At 51.4% G+C, this 19,943-nt stretch overlaps 2 protein-coding genes across 13 annotated transcripts in view; both read left to right on the top strand.

Moving 5' to 3' along the window:
* The window catches only part of LOC100476775 (protein CD300H), an 11,254-nt gene extending 9,199 nt beyond the window's left edge, over positions 1-2,055 (top strand). Inside the window, exon 4 of the mRNA XM_034640571.1 lies at positions 1,715-2,055. Within this exon, the coding sequence (XP_034496462.1) occupies positions 1,715-1,848 (134 nt within the window). The 3' untranslated portion in view covers positions 1,849-2,055. The remainder of the gene's footprint in view (positions 1-1,714) is intronic.
* A 1,880-nt stretch (positions 2,056-3,935) lies between these two features.
* Positions 3,936-14,627, top strand: CD300LB (CD300 molecule like family member b). Of its 12 annotated transcripts, none has more exons than XR_004619634.1 (4): positions 3,936-5,579; positions 11,304-11,633; positions 13,106-13,665; positions 13,852-14,627. XR_004619634.1 is itself a non-coding variant. In XM_019809664.2 (4 exons), the coding sequence occupies exons 1-4, from the start codon at positions 5,540-5,542 to the stop codon at positions 13,994-13,996; spliced, it is 522 nt and encodes a 173-aa protein (XP_019665223.1). In that variant the 5' UTR covers positions 3,937-5,539; the 3' UTR covers positions 13,997-14,627. The 12 variants fall into 12 exon arrangements, 6 of the variants coding, with proteins under 6 accessions (XP_019665223.1, XP_002929013.2, XP_019665222.1 ...); XR_004619631.1 differs by having other exon boundaries at positions 13,106-13,707; XR_004619633.1 differs by having other exon boundaries at positions 3,937-5,579; positions 13,106-13,635.
* The last annotated feature ends 5,316 nt before the right edge of the window (positions 14,628-19,943 follow it).

The following is a 19,943-nucleotide window of genomic DNA, read 5'->3' as shown; positions in this document are numbered from 1 at the left end:
AGCCCACACGGCAGCCCCCAGCTCCGTGAGGCCCACCAGCATCCCAGGTCTTCACACGACCCTGCCGGCCCCCACGTGGAGCACCGCGACCCCGCAGGAGACCCCCAATCCCAGACAACATCCTGGGTAAGGGGCTAGCAGGGGAGACCTTTGACACCTGGGTGATTGCTCGGCGACACGGGGGGCTGAGGCATGTGGTGTGACTGTCTCGGCCTAGGTCCCTCACTTCTTTACCAAGTCCACCCCTGATGGTACAAGTCCTACCAAGGTCCAGGCGCTGTCTAGGGATACGGCTCCGGGCCACCCAGACACCATCCTGTGACACACTGACCCAGTGAAGGAGTTAACACGGTCATCAGTAGACATNCAACACGGTTATCAGTAGACATAATGCCAGGTCGTGATGAACGCTTGGGGGCAATAGGACAGATGGGTGGGGGAGAGCCTGTGTGGGAGAGCGACGGGGCGACGGCATTGCTTTTTAATACACAATGGTCTGGAGGCCTGGCCGGTGAGAGGACGTTTCCCTGGAGACCTGTAGGATTTGGGGAGCCAACACTCGGCTATCTGCAGAGGTTGGGCTCCGGGGACAGGGAAGAGCACTGCAAGTGTTCTGCAAAGGGGGGCTGGGGACCCGGCCCAGGCCAGGTGCTCTGGGGGCCCCTGCACACTCTGTCCCCTGCTTCCCCCTCTCTCGCCCCCCGCCCAGGCCCTCACTGGACAGTCATCCTGTTGCAGACCAGCCTTCTAAGGGAGAGGAGAGGTAAGTGCCGTCATCCATTCCCTCCACCATTAACCCCTGAACTTCAAGGCTAAGGTTTGGAGGCCCCATGGAGGTTTCAGAAGCTCCCTGGGGCTGAAGCAAACATTCATGGGAAATACTGTCTATGGGAGAGCAGACATCAGCCAAGTAACCCTGGCAGTCATGTCTAGTCCACAGACAGGGTAACCCCCAGTGCGGAGGGCTTAGGTAGAACCCTTTTCCCGGCCCAGGTCCCGCCTGCTCCCCGGCATCTCCCTCACGACACTCCAATGGCGGGGCCCTTTGCATGTCCACATCCTGTCTCAAGGGCAATTGTTAGCCTGAGGGTCACAGGAGGGGTCTGTTGGGTGGGGCTGCCCCCCCGCTCATGGACCCACCTGGGACTGATGTCTGTGTGGACTGTTGTGGCCTCAGGACATGGGTGCAGGGACAGAAGGAAACGGGGGGTACCAGGGTGTCTCCCTGAGGATGTGGTCACTGCCTGTCACCGNTTTGAAGGCTAAGTTTGGAGGCCCCATGGAGGTTTCAGAAGCTCCCTGGGGCTGAAGCAAACATTCATGGGAAATACTGTCTATGGGAGAGCAGACATCAGCCAAGTAACCCTGGCAGTCATGTCTAGTCCACAGACAGGGTAACCCCCAGTGCGGAGGGCTTAGGTAGAACCCTTTTCCCGGCCCAGGTCCCGCCTGCTCCCCGGCATCTCCCTCACGACACTCCAATGGCGGGGCCCTTTGCATGTCCACATCCTGTCTCAAGGGCAATTGTTAGCCTGAGGGTCACAGGAGGGGTCTGTTGGGTGGGGCTGCCCCCCCGCTCATGGACCCACCTGGGACTGATGTCTGTGTGGACTGTTGTGGCCTCAGGACATGGGTGCAGGGACAGAAGGAAACGGGGGGTACCAGGGTGTCTCCCTGAGGATGTGGTCACTGCCTGTCACCGTGTCCCCCACAGGTCCCTGCTCAGCAACATCTACTTCCTGTTTCCTGGTCTTCCTGGAGGTGCCCGTGCTTCTGAGCATGCTCAGTGCTGTCCTCTGGGTGAACAGGCCTCAGGGGCTCTGGGTGGAGGTCGAATCAGCTGGATAATGAAAACCAGCAAGACCAGTTTTCCACTGATGACCCGCCCGGGAATACAGCCCATCTGGTGGATGGGAATGGCCTTCTGACCAATACATCCAGCCATTGTCCATATTTCTATCAGAATACTCTCTCAACTTTTTTTGTAACTTTCCCTGCAATGTATTATAGACACAAAGATTGTTCCCAATAAATGCATACTCCTTAAACCCCGAATACTCTTCAACCCTTGGGTGCCCACATCATAGCTTAAGTAATAAATATCGTTCATATTTCTGAAGTCCCAAGCTCCCCTCTGAGGAAACCAACTATGAATTTCACATTCATGTTTTCCTCATGGGTTTGCCATGTATATGCATGTATTTTTTCAAATGATATATTTTTTAGCAGTCCCCATGTTTACTTTTATTTTTTATTTTTTCTAGCTTTATTTAGATATAGCTGACATATAATATTAAGTGAGCTGAAGGTGTAGGGCATGGTGATTTAAGGCACATATATTGCGAACTGATTATTACTGTGGGGTTAGCTAACATCCCCACGATGTCACATCATTACTGTTTCCTTTTTGTGGTGAGAACATTTAATATCTACTCTCTTAGCAACCTTCAAGTGTTTTATAGGATATTATTAGCTGTAGTCACCATGCTAGGCATTAGGTCACCAGAATGTTTTCTTCTTATAATCGGAAGTTTGTATCCTTTGACCAATCCAATTAAAACATGGGCAGAGAAGGGCTCCTGGGTGGCTCAGTTGGTTAAGCACCCAACTCTTGATTTCAGCTCATGAGCTCAAGCCCCATGTCAGGCTCAGCATCAAGCTCCACACTGAGCTCGTGGAGCCTGCTTAAGATTCTCTCCCTCTTCCCCTCCACTCATGCTCTCTCAGTCTCTCTCTCTCTCTTAAAAAAAAAATGGGCAGATGAACTGAATAGACATTTTTCCAAAGAAGACATAGTAATGGCCACAGGTACATAAAAAAGTGCCCCACATCACTCATTGTCAAGGAAAGGCAAATCAAAACCACGATGAGACATCATCTCACACCTGTCAGAATGGCCATCACCAAAATGACAAGAGAGAGGAAGCATTGGTGAGAATGTGGAGGAATGGAAACCCATGTGCACTGTTAGGGGAACTCTAAACTGGTCGAAGGAGTTGGTGAGCGGGTGCTCAGAGCGCACTTGTAAGAAGAAGAGCAGACCTGTACCCCCGCAATTACTGTTCCCCCTTGAGCTGGCCCGGCTGTATGGGGACACCAGCAGGGACACCCTGCCCCATCTGCGCAGAACCAGGTGGGCTCCAACCCCTTTGCACATCCCGCACTCGCATGCGCCCTTCTGCTCTGAGCTCTCCCCTATGATCACCTTTGGTCCACTTTGTGTGTCATCTGCCACTTGCTCTCAGCCCAGACAGGGAACTCAACTAATTTCTCAATTTTGACACAAGGTTCTTCACACAAGGATGGTGCACATGGGGCAAACTTTCCTGAAGGATTGACATGAAGAAGAGAGTTTCCATCTCAGAGTCAGGGAAAGGAGAGATTGAGATCCAAACAGCCTTATGCTTTTAAAACCCATTGGCCCCCTTCCTGAGTCCTGCTCCCAGGTGATGGCTGTCCTAACATCTCCACCTTCCTTCAGACCAGCTCTCGACAAAACACATAGACCTGATTAATAGTTCTACTCATCACAGTCTGTGTTTATGAAAACCTCCCATATGTTTTTTATTTTTAATTAATTTTTAAAAGATTTATGTATTTATGAGAGAGAGAGCAGAGGGAGAGAGAGAGAATCCTCAAGAGAACTCCCCACTAGTGCTGAGCCCAACGCGGGGCCCGATCCCAGGACCCTGAGATCATGACATGAGCCGAAACCAAGAGTCAGCCACCTAATTGACTGAGACACTCAGGGACCCCTGACATATTTTTTGAAAAACGAGACCAATCACATTATAGGAATTGTTATTTCGTTGTTGTTGTTACTGGGCTGTATGAGCTTTTTATATATTTGGGATATTTACCCCTTATCTGATATATGATTGGTCAATATTTCCTCCCTTTCTGTGGGTTATCTTTTCATTTTATTGATTGTTTCTATTGTTGTGCATAAGTTTTTAGTTTGATGCAGTCCTACTTAATTTTTGCTTTTGTTTCTTGTGCTTTTGGTGTCACATCTAAAAAGTATTGCCAAGACCAATGTCAAGGAGCTTTTCCCCTGTTTTCTCCTGTAAGTGTCACAGTTTTGGGTCTTACATTTAAGTTTTAATCCATTTTAAGTTACTATTTGTGAGGTGTCCAGTTTCATTCTTCTGCAAGCGGTTCTCCAGTTTTCCTATCACCGTTTCTTGATGGGACTGCTCTTTGCCCCATTGGCTATTCTTGGCTCCCTTGTCAAATACTATCAGTTGACTTTATATGTGGGAGCTTATTCATAGGCTTTCAATTCTGCTCTATATGTTTTGTCTTTTTAAAGTTTTATTTATTGAAGTCATCTCTACACCCAACATGGGGCTCGAACTCATAACCCCAAGATCAAGAGTCGCACGCTCTTCCAGTTGAGCCAGCCAGGCACCCCTCCATTCTGATCTGTATGTTCTTATGCCAGTAGCATTCTGTTTCGATTACTCTTTGTAATATGATTTGCGTCGCGATAGGACTGAGCCCTCTTCCTCCTCTCAGCCCTTTTGAATGTGCCCCCAACCGCAGGACTTCCAGGAAGACCTCTTCCCTCCACAGCCTGGCCTGGACACCAGCGCACACACCCATCTGCTTCCCAAAGCTGTTCTTCAAGAATTTTAGCTACTGGGTTATCAATCAGGATGCTAATTAAATTATGTCAGGTTAAGGCTGGAATTGACCTTATTACTGATGAGGAAACCCAGTCCTTCAGCCTTCTCTCTCTCAGCCTCCTGCCCTGCCCTTATTTTATGCGACTCTTCTTCTGGCATCTGAGGTTTTGCCCTGGACACTAAAACAGATGTAGAGTGCTAACCCCATCCCAGCATTGTGTCCTCAGAGCTTCACACACTTTTTCTCGCTTAATTCGCATAACAACTCTTCTGTTATTCCCATCAAAACCCAGTTTACAGATAGACAAACTGAGCCTCAGAAAAGTTCAGTAAGTTGTCCATGGTCACACAGCTTGTAAGTGGCGCTCGGGGTTAGAGCCCAGGTCTGTCTGATCCTCCAGCCTATGCTTTCATGCCCTTGGTTGTAACACCTGAACAAATGCATCTCCAGGTGTGCCAAGCTTGCTCACGTGACACCTGCGTGGGAAGGAGGTGCCGTTCCCTGCCACTGGGACCCGTTGCTGTGATAGAGAAACATTTCTGGCGTTGACACCCAGGCTATTGTACCCTTTGGACGCAAAGCCTGGTAGGCCAGATGCCCCCTGCTCTGGCCCCGCTGCAGACATGTATCCGGCCCCTCCTTACTCCACACAGCCCAGATTCCTCTTTCCTATGTGGTGGTGACTCTTGTGCCCTGTGCCCCAGCCCTTCCAAGAAATGACACTCAATTTGTTGAATAATTAAAAGCAGGAAACACTCTATAAAAGGAAGTGAGTGGGTCAGAAGCTCAAAGGCAGTCCAGATAAACAACGTGCAAGCTTGGGCTCAGGCTGAGCTGCGAGGGTCCAGCTGGGATCCGGGTGTGTTCTCCAGTGGTCGGCAGAGGGGCAAGGAGCCTGGGAGGCAGGACCATGCGGCTGTGGCTAGTACTTCTCATGCTCAGCCTCCCAGGTGAGTGCAGCGGGGGCTCCGGGGACTTGGTACCCCCTGGGACAGGGCAGGGGACTGAGAGTTATCCCAGGCAGAGGGGAGGTGTCATATCGGGGGAAATGAGAGGTGGTTTTGTGAATTTATTCAGCAAAAGCACACTGGGTTCTTACTTTGTGCCAGGCATTCACCAGCCCCTGAGGACCTGAAGGGAAAAAAGAAACAAGACTGGCCATTAGAAATGGGAACCCAGACAGCTCAGTGGGTGAGCAACCGATGGCAGGGCTTGAGGGAGGAGTGCTCAGAGGCCCAAGCAGGTTTGGCTGAAGGAGCTACAGAAAGCCATGAAGACACCAACCGTTTGATGAGCCTTGAAGAAAGGGATCAGCCCTTCAAGCAGAGAAGGGAGAAGAGCGTTCCAGGGAGAGAGGACTACTTGACCAAGACACGGAGGCTTGAGAAAGGACGGGGCATTCATGCACAGGGGCGCTCAGTGTGCAGGGGGCGTTGGGGTGACTGGTGGGCCGTGAGGTTGGAAAGGCACAAGAAAAGATTAAGAAGGCCCTTCCACACCATGCCCTTTGAGCCTTTCAAAGAGAAAATTGCTCAGGAACTGTGTGGGAGATGGGAGGAGGTCATGTATCTTCTCTGTGGGAAGCCGCTGCACACACTGAGCACAGACATTAGGGTCAGTCCAAAAGTTTGCATGACGTATGCCGCATGTGTGGGCCACACACAGCCTTCTCTATGAGCCCGGAGACAGGCCTTCTAGGAGAACAGACTGGTCTGCAGAGGTTCCCAAAAAAGGGCATAGCCAGGGAGTTGGGGGACTGGAGTTCCAGTCCTGACAGCAGTGCATGCCATGGGCAAGCCCCCTCCTTTTTCTAACACTTCTAGTGTGAATGGGTCTTTGATGCCCTTCCTAGCTGTAATGTTGGGGGACTCTGCTATTCAGATCAGATGTAAATAGACAAGGGCTGTGGTCTTTCTCGAATTATCAAGGCCATTTCTGATTTTATCAGTGACAGAAGTCCCGTGATGATAACTACAGATGGGCGGGGAGGGCAGCGGCTTCTCTGTGACCGCTATGTTCCTTGGGCAGGACACCGAATAGCCCAGAATTCCCAAAGGACAGCAGTTCAGAATGTCTGCCTCTCCCCCTGGACTCCAGGTTTGCATTTGAGTTCAGAGACCCCCATGTGCTCCCTATCTTAATCCCAACGTCCAGCTCACCTGGAGGCCAAGGGGAAGGGTCAACCGCCTGGCCTCCCACGCACGATGCGCTCCCACAGTGGAGTCAGACGCACACACCCACAGGCACTCATGCCCCATTCACATCTGTGTGCTTACACACTCTTACAGAGTTAGACACACACTCACGCGCCGTGTCCCTCACATGCACACACCCACACAAACAGTCTTCTCCCCCAGAAGGAGGCTAAGACCCACAGTGGCTGCTCTGTGGCTTTGGGCAGGGTGGCTTGGCTGCAGAAACAGGACAGGGTGTCCGTCCTCCTCCAACTTTGCAAGTTCACGAGGGAAAGGGGTGAAGCAATCAGTGATGCAAGAAAAGCCACCCCACTGACAGACTGCTTTTAGACGTTCTGGGGTTACTTCTGCGAAATGAAAAGGAGAGAAGGTGGATGGAGTGAAGTCTGAATGACCCAACTTCCAGTAGGACTTTCTTGTCGGCTCCTTTACACGGTCCTGCTGCAGCCCTGAGGGGGAGGTAGGGCACCGGCATCGATGGTGCCCAGTGAGTGTTTACAAGTGGGGGAACGGGGCACAGACCTGCACCCCAGAAATTACTCTTCCCCCTTGAGCTGGCACTGCTTCATGGGGACGCCAGCAGGATGCCCTGCCCCATCTGTGCGAAACAAGATGGATTCAAACCCCTTTGCACATCCCGCACCCCGCGAGCTCCTCTGCTCTGAGATCTCCCCTTGGCTGCCTTGTTATGAACCCAGACAGGGAGCTAGCAACCCAGACAGGGAGCTCAACTGTTCTCTTGACTTCGACACAAGATTATTCATGCGAGGATGGTGCACATGGGGCAAACTTTCCCCGAAGGATTGACATGAAGGAGAGAGTTTCCATCTCAGAGTCAGGGAAAGGACAAATCGAGATTCAAACAGCCTTATGCTTTTAAAACTCATTGGCCCTCTTTCTGAGTCCTGCTCCCAGCCGATTGCTGTCCTAACATCTCCACCTTCCTTCAGACCAGCTCTCGACAAAACACACAGACGTGATTGATAGTTCTACACATCACAGTCTGTGTTTGTGAAAACTTCGCACGTTTTTTTTTTTTTTAACAAGCCCAATCGCATTATGAATGCTTTACTGCCAGATTAAATTAGCACAGCTGGGATTGATAAAACTTCTATTTCCAAGGAGCAACATCTCTAATCCTGTTTATGATTGCTGGCAAATACCACCTAACTGACCCCCAGCGTTGGGTCATAGCTGTGCTGTGTATTGTTGTCTTAACAAAGAAAACCACCCTTTCTGCCAACTCTTGTATTTGATTTTAATTGACATCGATTACTGTCTCTTAGCAATCTTTTTCCTAAGTGAGACCTTTTGATTATTAAGATTTTTTCTTATTTTTATCAGTTAATGGTATTGTAAACATTTACACATAATAGAAAGGTATGATTTAGAAAGGGAAATTTCCCCCCGCAAGCCCCAGTTTCAGCACTGACCACTGTTAAGAGTTTACAATATCTATTGTCCATTTTTTTCTATGCATGCACCACAGAAAAAGCACAGAAATGGAATCCAAACACTCAGGCAAATTTTAAAAACCCAGTAGTAACGTATCTGGGACGTCTTCCCTATTACTACTTGTCGTTTGTCTTCTTTTAATGACGGCGTGGGAGGATGGTGATAGATTAGCCCGCTCTCCCAGGAACAGCGTCGGAATTTGCTTCCAGAGTCTACTGTGTTTTACATTATTAGCACTGCAATTAGCAGCCTTAAATTTCAGTGCCCCCTGGTGTGGAAATTAGAGTTCACATCAGAATCAAAACGATTATGTCCCAGATCATGACAGCCAGCTCCTTTGCAAAAACAATCGTAAACTTTATTGGTACCTTCCAGGATCCAGATACCGTGCAAGACACGGGGACTGGGGATGGGGAAGAGAGAGAACATAAACCCAAAGTCTCTGCCGTTCAGGACAGAGTGTCCTAGTAAGGGAGACAGAGAGACTGGTAATGGTGACAAAATACCAGTGTAACACTCAGCTTCCTATAAGGGCATGGAGAAATGGGAGGAAGCAGTTCTGTTTGGAAAGGGAATAAGGTGATCAGTAGGCAGGCTGGGCTCAGAGAAGGGTCTCCAGGTGGAAGGAGGGACGTGAGCAGTGACATAGCCCCTGGGAGGGCACATCAGGGTCAGAGGAAGAGAAAAGCGGGGGTGGGTTATAGGGTCCAATGGAAGGCAGGGAGGAGCAAGACATGGTGCTGGACAGAGAACTTGGATCTAGAAGGAAAAAAAAAAAGTTGAATGCCCAATGAGAGCATTTTAAATCATTCTGAGGCAGTGGGGAGCAGCTGCAGAAGAGATCGTGAAACCCTGCAGCCGAGGACCAGGTGGGAACAATTCCAGCACGTAACTCCAGCAGTGACACGCAGACGTTGGAGAAGGGACTACAACAGGGGCTGGAGAAGCTTCTCTGGCTGCCACGGCCCTGATCCAGGCACCAGATGAGCTCCTGACCTGGTGACAGGCTCTCACTGATGGGGCAACCCCCGAAAGAGTATCTGTGGATGACACATACCCACGTCTTACAACAACCTGCAAAACAGAGGGAGCGTAGCCATTTTGCAAATAGACCCAGGGAGGCGAAGTGGCTTCCCCAAGATTTCCCAAGTAGTGTGTGGTACACGTGCCTTCTTGTGTCCAAATTTGCTCTCTTTCTGCTGCGCCATGCTGTCATCACGAATCGTGACAGTAGGGGAGGGAAGAAGGAAATCCTTTTGAGAAGCAGTTTTGAGGCAGAGTGGACTAAATGGCCAACCAATCAGTTGTAGAGGAGAAGGGAAGGACGGGATCGGTGGAGTTGCCAAGTTCGCTGTCAGACACGCTAGGACGCTGTTGGTTCGGAGAGAGTACAGTCAGTGCCGCTGATGGAATACTATGTTTATTTCCAATGGCTGCTGTAACAAATGCCCACAAGCTCAGTGGCTTGAAACGACAAAATTTATTATCTCACAGCTCTGGAAGTCAGAAGTCCAAAATGGTCTTTACCGGCTAAAAGCAAAGCGTTGGCAAGGTTGTATTCCCTCTGGAGGCTCTAGGGAAGAATCCGCTTTCTCACCTTGTTCAGCTTCCAGAGGCTGCCCAACTCCTTGGCTCCTGGTCCCTTTATCTACCTTCAAAGCCAACGGCATAGCATCTTCCAATCTCCCTCTGACTCTGACACTAACTCTTTTTCGTCTTATACGAACCCTTCTGATGACATCAGACCCAACGAAATAATCCAGGATTATTACCCCACCTCGCACATCCTTGGGATTACGACATCAACATCTTTGGGAGGCATAATCCTACTGAGCACAAATGCAAACCTCAAGTGAACTAAGAGAGCATCAGGAAGAAGGTACGGGGTGTGAGGCGGTGCACCTTCCGGTGCAACAGACCTGAGTCCCACGGCCCCGTGGAGACACCCCCAGCCCCTGGCCTGACCCTGAGACTCCGGGGCTAAGACAGTCAGGAGAGGCTTCCACTGGGTTTCTCTGCTTCTCGCTGCTTGTTCACTTCCATGTGATCAAGGCACAAGAGGCCATTGCCACGGACAAAGTGTCTGTCCGGCCACATACATTCAGCTTGATGGAGTCGATCCCCAGAGCAGCACGATGGCCTTTCCACTTGTGCTTGTCCCTGACCCATCCCACTCCCCGCAGACCTTTGCTAGTCTGCCACAGGAGCCCTCCAAGGGAGAGAAGTACCGAAGCAGGCCAAGTACAGGGTGGATTTAGTCCTGTGACTATTGACTGGGGTAGAGACGCACGGTGTGTATCTGGAAACGGTAGGCTGGAGCTAAGGAAAGGATGTGGGCCACAAACACGGATTTGGGGAATCATCAGCATGTTGACAATAACCAAAATCATAGGAAGGGAGAATCCCTGCATGGGGTTGTAATAAGGTGGGACAAAATGAGGCCTGGAGAGGGACGCCTGGGCTCCCCCCGCGGCGCTCTGGAGCCGGTTCACACTGGCTTGCAAGAACCGACTCTTCTCAGCTGTGTGTCCGGTGGCATTACACTGACTGCCTGAGATCAACCAGGGTGGGAGGATTTACACGACAGAAACTGGAAAATGCTACAAATGGAGATTCTCTTTCCCAGAGGGCTAGTTGTGAAGTATTTGTCAGCATACTTTTGCACCAAGATTTAAAGAGGGAGGAAGAGGAATCAGTGGAGGCCTCAGAGATGAGCAGTCCGAGAAGGAGGAGAGAAGATGAGGACCAAGTTTCGAAGCCAAGACGGACAGTGTCAGAGTCAGGAGTGTTACCACTGCGGGCAGGACCAGGGAAGTGAGGACCGAAGAGGCGGGACATTATCACTGTGGGAGCTAACGGGGCAGCGGGACAGAGGGGGCGGATCTTTGGGGTCAGCTACGGGGTGGCTGCAAAGGCCCAGACACTGGCTCAGTCCCTGGACACCAACCTGGGGCCACTTGAGCCCATGGGGCTCCCAGGCCAGGCCTGGCTCCAGAAATTGTATCTTGGGCTTCTGTTTTCCAGGCTGTTTCTCCCTCCAAGGCCCAGAGTCTGTGAGGGGCCTAGTGGGGGGCTCCGTGACCATGCAGTGTTATTATACACCAGGATGGAAGGCTTACGAGAAGTGGTGGTGTCGCGGAGCAGAGTGGAACTCATGCCAGATCCTCGTTCAAACCAATGGATCAGAGCAAGAAGTGAAGGGAGACCGTGTGTCCATCAGGGACAATCAGAGACACGGCTTACTCACGGTGACCATGGAGGAGGTCAGGCGAGATGACACAGACACTTACTGGTGTGGGATTAGCAGAAATGGACCTGACCTTGGAGCGTCTGTCAAAGTGACTATTGACCCAGGTAAGAACTTTCTCGTCTACACAATGAGGCCCTCATGCTCAAGACAGAAAGAGTGAGGGCTTCCGCCTTCCCCTTCCCAAGGGTAGATGGGAAATGACTGAGTACCTGAGAACAGTGTCCCCATCACCGTTCCTGAGGTCACATGAGATATTGGGCTGATGCACACGGGGCTGGCAGGTCTTAGGGTGGGGGTGCGGACATAGACCCCATCTTCACTGCCCATGTCCCAGGCCAGCTTTCCTGGGGACCCACGACCCTGGCAGCCCCACAGTCTCTCATCAGAGGCATGGGTGGACCTTGCATGCTTTAGGTCCCAGGGCATGGCTCCAGGAAGTGGTCACTGGTAGTCACATTCCAGACCCGGCACTACACAGAGAGGGGCAGGGGGGATACCTGGGGAAGCCCCGAGGGTCCAGCACTGAACCCCAGGAACTTGGCCAACCCAGAGTAGCTCTGGGCATTCGACAGTGCCTCTCCTCTCTGGGCCCCCAGCCTCCCTGCCCTCTGCTTTCGGTGGCTGCAGAAGAATGAGCAAGGAGTTAGAGGGACCCCAGAAGGGGCTCGAATTAACAGTGGGTGCTGTAAGGAGAAAGGAAGGCCAACGTCAGGGACCCCTCTGGCTGTCCTGGGGTCTCCTCGGGCCTAGGACTCAACTAAAAAATAGGTCATGGACACTCAGTGCCAGGCTGGTGTCAGGAATCCATGACCAAGCAGGTGACCACAAACTGTCTTCAGAGTTTCTCGTGTTTAATTTTTCATAGCCATTGCTCACGGTTCAACAGAATGTGCCCTTACTCACCAGCCCTCCAGAGTCCTCCTTCTCCTCCTTACCTCCCCAATAATGGGGGCCCCTTTCCCAGAACCATGTGCCCTCGAGCCCAGCTCAGGCACTGCTTGAGGACTGGGGATGCCCCCCCGCGCCCGGCTAAAGTCCCACCTAGAGGGGTAAGCGGAGAGAAGTGGGAAGACGGATCTCTCTCCCCAGAAGCACCTGCCTTGTGTGCTCCTGTTTCCCCTTTATTTCTTCTTGCCACACCTGAGTCTATGGAAAGCCACTGAGAAGTGGCTCAGAAAACTCGGCAGAGGGCCCCTGGCTGGCTCAGTCAGTCAAGGGTCTGCCTCTTGGTTTCGGCTCAAGTCATGATCTCAGGGTAATAAGATCGAGCCCTGTGTGGGGCTCTGTGCTCAGCAGAGTCTTGAGATTTTCTCTCTCTCCCTCTGCCTTTCCAGCCCCCTCTAAAATAAATAAACAAAACCTTAAAAACAAAAAAGAAGAAAGAAAGAAAGAAAGAAGGAAAGGAAGGAAGGAAGGAAGGGAAGGAGAAGAAAACTCAGCAGAAAGGGAGAAGCCTGGGGACTGTACCCAGAGACGCAGTTTCCCAGTCCAGGGGCAGGGGGACTCCTGGGGTACTGGGAGCTGCCCATGAGCCCTGTCTGTCCCCATAACTGTGGCCGACTCTGCCTGTGTCTAGCGGACAGGGTTCTGAGCACCCCGGCGAGCCCGCGTTCTACAACAACTACCAGCGGCCGTGCCGGGGCGTCCTCCGACTCCTACATCAGGTGAGTGGCTGCTGTCCTCACCCTGCCCCGGCCTGGGGCCTCTCCGACTCTGCCTCTGCGCCCTCACGGGACACCAGAGCTGTCCCAGCCAGGGTCAAGGCCCAAAGCTAACCCCCCCCACTAACCCACTCCTGCCCATGTCACCCCTCACCTCCCCTCTCCCCATTCCGCCCTCCCCAGGAAGCCCATCTGCAGAATCTTTCTCTATATTCAGTTGTCAACAAAAAAGCCCTGATGAGCTGGATTGTGCCCAGGGGAGATAAGACAGAATCCCCACGGTGCGAGGCCCCGGGTGCCGGGGAGCAGGAGCGCGGCTCAGCCGCCGGAGCTGGCATTTTCGGGAGCGGCAAGGGCACACAGCCTGTCGTGGGTCACCCTAAGGGGCCAAGCCGAGACACACTTTGGAGAAGGGGAGCCGCAGGACGTGCGCTGAGAAAGGAAGGTGGGCCCAGAGCAAAGCAAAACCACGGAGGTGAAGTTCCTTCTGAACAGCCGTCACGGTCGAGCCTGACAGGTTCACGGTGGTCTTTGGAATGGGGCTGCCGGGCCCAGGGTCACAGGCCTTGCGGGGCTGGCCAATGCTCCACCGTGGCTGGCCGCTGGGAGTGACGGGGCCCGGGGGGGCCTAGGGCTCTGACAGCTCTGTACCCTCTTGCAGGGACCACTACATTCTCCTGGCGTTCCTGAAGGTGCCCGTCTTGCTCGTGTTGGTCGGTGCCGTCCTTTGCTTGAAGGGGTCTCAGCAGAGACCGTCCATCTCTATGAACTTGCCCTCTGATCTCCATAGAGACACAGCCCCTTAGATGGACGAGCAGAACCTTCCTCCCCCGGACCCCATTTCCAGAGGAGACACAGGCTGTGGCAGAAATGCCTCTGGGTCCTCGGGAGGCAGTGACTGAGGCTGGGGGTGCTGAGGGGCTGGCCGGGCACCCTCCCTGCTCTGCACAGCTCAGGGATGCAACTTGGGGCCCCTCTTGAGGTGTCATGGCCTCCTGGACTTGTTCCCACTCCTTCGGGTAGCAAATGCCCACCCTACCCAACGTGGGGCTGAGGCTCATGGTCGGAGCTGTTGGGATGGGACCCAAACCGTGTCCTCTCTGCGGGAAGAAGTCGGGGCACAGAGCCAGCGACCAAAGCACAGAGAGAAGCAATGGGGATGCAGACAGAGACAGAGATGAAGCCCTGCCCACGCCCTGGTCTCCTTCATGCCCGAGACCAGCTCAGGCCCCTCCATGTCCAAGCTTCTGATATATAAGGGTTTTTTCTTGAGTTTCTGAGTTGGGCCTCAGAAACTACCTCAAGGCTGGGGAGAGCAGTCAGGAAAACTGTCTGAGGGAAATGGATTTTGCATTTCCTACATGATGATATTTTAATAATCTTAATAGTTAATTTGTTTAAATAATCTTAATAATTAAAAATGTCTGTGATAAACAATTTTTTTTCATTTGTCCATTTGGGTGGACTCAGTCCCTTTGCGCCGTATGGGCCGTGGGTCCTCCCCACGAAGGGAGCGTCACCTCCCGTGAGAAGGAACAGCCCCATTTGAGATGTGTCCACCCACATGCAACACACACCAACACGCCCGTCTGCAATGTTTGTTTTCCCCTGCAGCTTTACTGAGCTCTAACTGACAAATGAAACTATACATTTAAGGTGTAAATGTGATTTTTTAAAGGGGCACAAAGTGATGATTTAACATATTTTTGAGCACCCCAACCTAGTTCATTAACACACCCATCACATTATATACTTCTCTCTCTCTCTCTCTTTTTTTTTTTTTTTTGATGTGGGAAGAACACTTCAGATCTACCCTCTTAGCAAATTTCAAGTATATAACACAGTATTATTAACTATAGTCCTCATACTCCACGAACTATACTCAACCCAGAACCAGGTGTTCTCTGAGCAGGATCACCCCATTTCCCCCCACACCCCAGCCCTTGGTTCTATGTGGAGTGTTTCCCTCTGAACTTCCTGGGAGGATGTGCCCACCCTGTCCTTTGTCCTCATAGATAGGCCCTGGTTCTCAGCCTCAGGAGGCCATGGGAAGGTGCCTCACCAGGAATCCCTGTCCCTAACATGGTAGCCAGAATCTCCCCTCCCCGCCCGAAGCAAGAGTCCCCTCTCCCTACCCTTCAGCCAATGAGAAATTTCTCCCACTTTCACTTGGTGTAGGGCTCTGGTCAGTGGTGGGCCTGAAAATTCCACTGCGCTCAGAGAGCATAAACTTTGAGCCAGACTAAGAGCCTTTGAGTCACCCTGTTGGGGACCAAGGTCCATAGTCCACCAGCTCCAAAGACCCCTCTCTGCGAATACTTCCCTGGATCCAGCCTCCCCCAGATGCGACCAGACTCGGGGGACAAGCAGCTCTTGGGCGGGCAAAGCCAGAGCCCGGCAGCTTCACCAGCTGTCCCCAGTGGGTGCAAGACCTCTGGCAATTGTTGCCTCGGTACCTGCTTTTCCCACGGGGCCTTCCTGTTGCTATTCAATGACCCCTACGTCTTTGGAGATTCTGTGGTTGGGTTGTTACTCTCATGACATCATCAAAGAGAATGCACTGGAGTAGCCATCTGTGGTCTGTCCTGAACACCACCCCCACCACACACACACACACACACACACACACACACACACACACACTTCTGGAAACTGCCCCTTGGGTTCCCACGAAAATAGTGAAGCAAAACTTGCCTCTTACACCTGCTGTCTGGGGTAGACAGAAAGGCAGAAATTGTGAAGTTAGTCTCTGGGGCAGGATAGCATTTGCCAGCAAATGTGTTTCCACTAGGAGCCTGGTGCCAGGGCCCCCGTGCCCGCAAGCAGCTCCAGACTGGGACAGGGCCTCACGTGCTCACTCGAATACACGCGGAACCAGGAGATGGTGGAGGCAGAGAAATGGAGAGAGCAGGAGCCGATTGCTCTTTGAAGAAGAAAGCACAACTTCTTCTTTCCCATGAATTCCTCCTCGTGGGTCCTTACTTCCTTTTTCTTTTTTTATGGAGGTGTTGTTTTTTTTTTTTAATTTCTGAGCTGCTTTGCAGACACAGAGGAAGTCGCTCAAGAGCAGGGAGAAGCTGGTCAGGTCAGGAGAAGCAGCAGCAACCCCGCCTGGGATGGACACCACAGTGGGAAGGACCCTTACCACCACCTGGGACGTGGGGTGCGTTCTTCTTGATGCTAACTATGTCCCGAATGGTGTTTTCTTAATAAATGAAGTTAAAGGAAGAAGTTTCTAGCACCTTCCAGCTCACTAGTCTGTCTCGTTCCACCTGCCTCAGGCTTTCCAGATCCCCATGGCTGGTTTGCTTATGTCCCCGCTGCTCCGCACCCGGGCTGTCTGGGAGTCAAGTCTGCACCCAGAATGGGGATCCAGGAATAGCCTTGGCAACTCTTCTGGGCTCCCCCTAAACCCATGCTGGAAAGGCTAATTGGGAAGAGGCCTGGGGTCTCATCCTCTTGCTGGAATGGCACCATGTGTTGCCTGCACCATCTCCATCACAGCTCCTAATTTGCTGGTCACCTTACTTCAAACCTTTTCTGAGCTTAGGTCCCCGCCATCTTCTGCCAGCCTCGGTCGGATTCATGAATCACCCTTGAGTCTGTGCAGCCCCGCGATTGGGGCCAACTCAGCACGGCCAGGACATGAGGCATCCTGAGGGTGGAGGCTAGCCTCAGTCCCCAAGAGATGGGACCACTGTCCAGGGGGATGCTGTAAGGATGACTTTTGGGGAAGTAGGGACAAGGCTGCTGTTGCCATTGAAAGCATGGGTTTGGGGCCAGGTCGGATCCTCACCCCTCCCTTAGTCACCCGCCCATGCATTTCCTTCAACAAATGTGACTGAAGTACCCGTTAAGTCCAGGCACTCTTTTCAGGGCACACGGATTATTGTATGAATGAGGGGAGCCCTTTGCTGGTTCCTTCTATACATTTGGCTTGAAATGCAAGCACCTGATCTCATATCAACTGCTCTCCTTTTATCACTGAAGAGAAAGGAAGCAGCTGAGGAGGAAAATCATGGGTTAGAAAGCACAGCTTGGGATTAAAACGGTAACGAGATACTGCTACACACCTATTAGAATGGCCAAAATCCAAAGTTGGGGGGATGGGGTAACTGTGTGATGGACACGAACGAGGGCACGTGATGTAATGAGCACTGGGTAACATATAAAACTGATGAATCACTGACCTCTACCTCTGAAACCAAGAGCACATTATATGTCAATTAATTGAATTTAAATTTTAAAAAATTAAAAAAAAAAAGAATGGCCAAAATCCAAAACACGGACAACACTAAATGCTGACAAGGACGTGGAACAGCAGGAATTCTCTTTCGTTGCTGATGGGAATGCAATGGCACAGGCACTTTTAAGACAGTTTGGAAGTTTCTCACAAAACTCAGCATCCTCTAACCATGTGACCCAGGAATCCTTGGTATTCACTCAAATCACCCGAAAACTTACGTCCACACAAAAGCCTGCACACAAATGTTGATAGCAGCTTTATTCCTAATTGCCAATACTTGGAAGGAACCAAGACATCCTTCAATAGGTGAACGAGTCAATCAACTGTGTTCCATCCGGACAGCAGAATATTATTCAACACTAGAAATAAATGAGCTATCAGGCCACAGAAAGATACGGAGGAACCATAAAGTTCTATTAGTAAATGAAAGAAGCCGATCTGAAATGTCTCCATACTGTATGATTCCAACCATACGACATTCTAGAAAAGGCAAAACTATGGAGACAGGAAAGAGATCGGCGGAGCACCAGGATTTTTAGGGCAGTGTAACTACTCTGTAGGATACCATCATCGTGGACACACTTTTGTCTAAACTCATAGGATGTACAAAGCCAAGAGTGAATCCTAACGTAAACTATGTTCTTGTGTGATAACGACGTGCCCGTGCTGGCTCATCGATCCGATGTAGCAAAGGTACCACTCTGGAGCAGAAGGCTGACGGCTGGGAGGCTGGGCTGGGGCAGGGGCATGTGGGAACTCATATTTCTGCTCAACTTTGCTGTGAATCTAAGGCTGGTCTGAAAAATAAAGTCTATTAGGGAAAAAAAAAATAAAAGACCTTGCATTGGATACTGAAAACTTTGGGGGAAAGTAAGTCCCAAATTTTAAAGCAACTGTGGCGGGAGCCCCTCCTTCCTCTGGCTGACCCTGAGACCCTCTGGGGTGGGACCCAGCCTCACTTGCCCCCAGGCTCTTGGGTCTCCCTCCTCCCGTGGGGAGCTGTGAGGGGTGATACAGACCGCACCTGATTCCCAAAGCTTCTGCCCCTGGGCCCTTCAGCACATCGTCTAGGATGCCAGAAAAATTATCCCCTGGAGTGCATGGGTGGCTCAGTCGGTTGAGCGTCTGGCTCTTAATATCAGCTCAGGTCATGATCTCAGGGTCGTGAGATCGAGCCCCACATCGGGCTCCGTGCTGAGCATGGAGCCTGCTTGGGATTCTCTCTCTCTCTCCCCCCTGCCCCTTCCCCACTTGCTCACTCACACACTCTCTCTCTCCCTCTCTCTTAAAAAAAAAAAAAAGGAAGAAAAGAAAAAGAATAATTACCCCCTTCTTCAGCCAGTCACCCAGTATGCCTGCACACGATGCTTGCAATAGACAGAAATTCTTATAACAAGGAAGTGAGAAGCTGGGGGAGGCTGCATTTACAATGAACCCGAAGCTTACTAACAGGTTTTAAATAGTTACCAAGAAATGCCAACCAAGATAAGAGGGAAGAAGATATCTTTAGTTCAGGCACAGTGAAGAACAGACATCTGGAGACAAGGAAGTTGTGAGGGAGACTTCATAGGGCGATGGTTCACATTACGGCCTCTGAAATCGGACAGACCTGAGTTCACATCCCAGCTCTGCAACTTCCTTGCCTGCCACCCGGGACCATTTGCTTTCACTAACTATCTGTTTCCTTACCTGTAAAATGGGCACGACCGCAGATCCCGTCTCAGAGAGTGACCGCAAGGGTTCAAGAAGACCCTGCTGGCAATGCGTGCACTCAGAGCCCTCGGTCCACTCTCAGAAGTGCTTGGCGAAGAGGCACCTGGGTGGCTCTGTCGGTTAAGGGCCTGGCGTTGGCTCAGGTCATGATCTCAGGGTCCTAGGATCGAGCCCCACATCGGACTCCCCGTTCGGCAGGGAGTCTGCTTCTCCCTCTGCCTCTGCCCCTGCTCATGTCCTCTCTCTCTCAGATAAATACATAAAATCTTGAAGAAGAAGGAGGAGGGGGGGGGAGGGGAGGGGGAGGAAGCTCTCGGTGAAGTCAGGGAGAAGCCAGGAGCGCACAGGCTCTTCGAGAGCTCTTCCCAGGCAGAGGAGAGAGGAGAGTGGAAGTTCTGGGCAGCAGGACAGCTCCCTTAGGACACTAGCTTCTCATAGAGGACACAGTTAAACACTAAACTACCTGAAGGCCAGAAAAGACCTGGCAAGGGGCTCGAAAGGAGTTCGTCTAGACTGGCAGGTAAAACAGAAAGTACATTAAAAAAAAAAAATCCTTCTGTGCTAAGTTAGTCCCCAAGACAAAGTTAAATTCAAGAGAATTAGCTATGTGACTTACACCTTGGTTTCATGGGGAAAACCACTTCCTTTTAAAGAGGAATTAATGGTTTGGACGATTCAGGAGACACAGCTAGGTGAGGACAAAGCGGAGGTCAAAGAAGTTTCTAGATCCCTCAGGTGGAAGTGCTCAGTGGTGCCAGCCCAGGGCGGGCCACCGGAGTTCACACTCAGAACTG

Source organism: Ailuropoda melanoleuca, chromosome 13, assembly GCF_002007445.2.
Source record: "Ailuropoda melanoleuca isolate Jingjing chromosome 13, ASM200744v2, whole genome shotgun sequence".
In the NCBI taxonomy this organism is placed as follows: Eukaryota; Metazoa; Chordata; class Mammalia; order Carnivora; family Ursidae; genus Ailuropoda; species Ailuropoda melanoleuca.
Note: the sequence above shows the minus strand (reverse complement) of the source record. Positions and strands in the feature narration are given on the sequence as shown.

Excerpts from the sequence above, each read along its gene's own strand:
- CD300LB (XM_034640645.1), top strand. The coding sequence starts at position 11,018 with ATGAGGACCAAGTTTCGAAGCCAAGACGGACAGTGTCAGAGTCAGGAG. Across the intron at positions 11,634-13,105 it reads CAAAGTGACTATTGACCCAG|CGGACAGGGTTCTGAGCACC; the intron begins GTAAGAACTTTC and ends GCCTGTGTCTAG. Across the intron at positions 13,194-13,851 it reads TCCTCCGACTCCTACATCAG|GGACCACTACATTCTCCTGG; the intron begins GTGAGTGGCTGC and ends ACCCTCTTGCAG.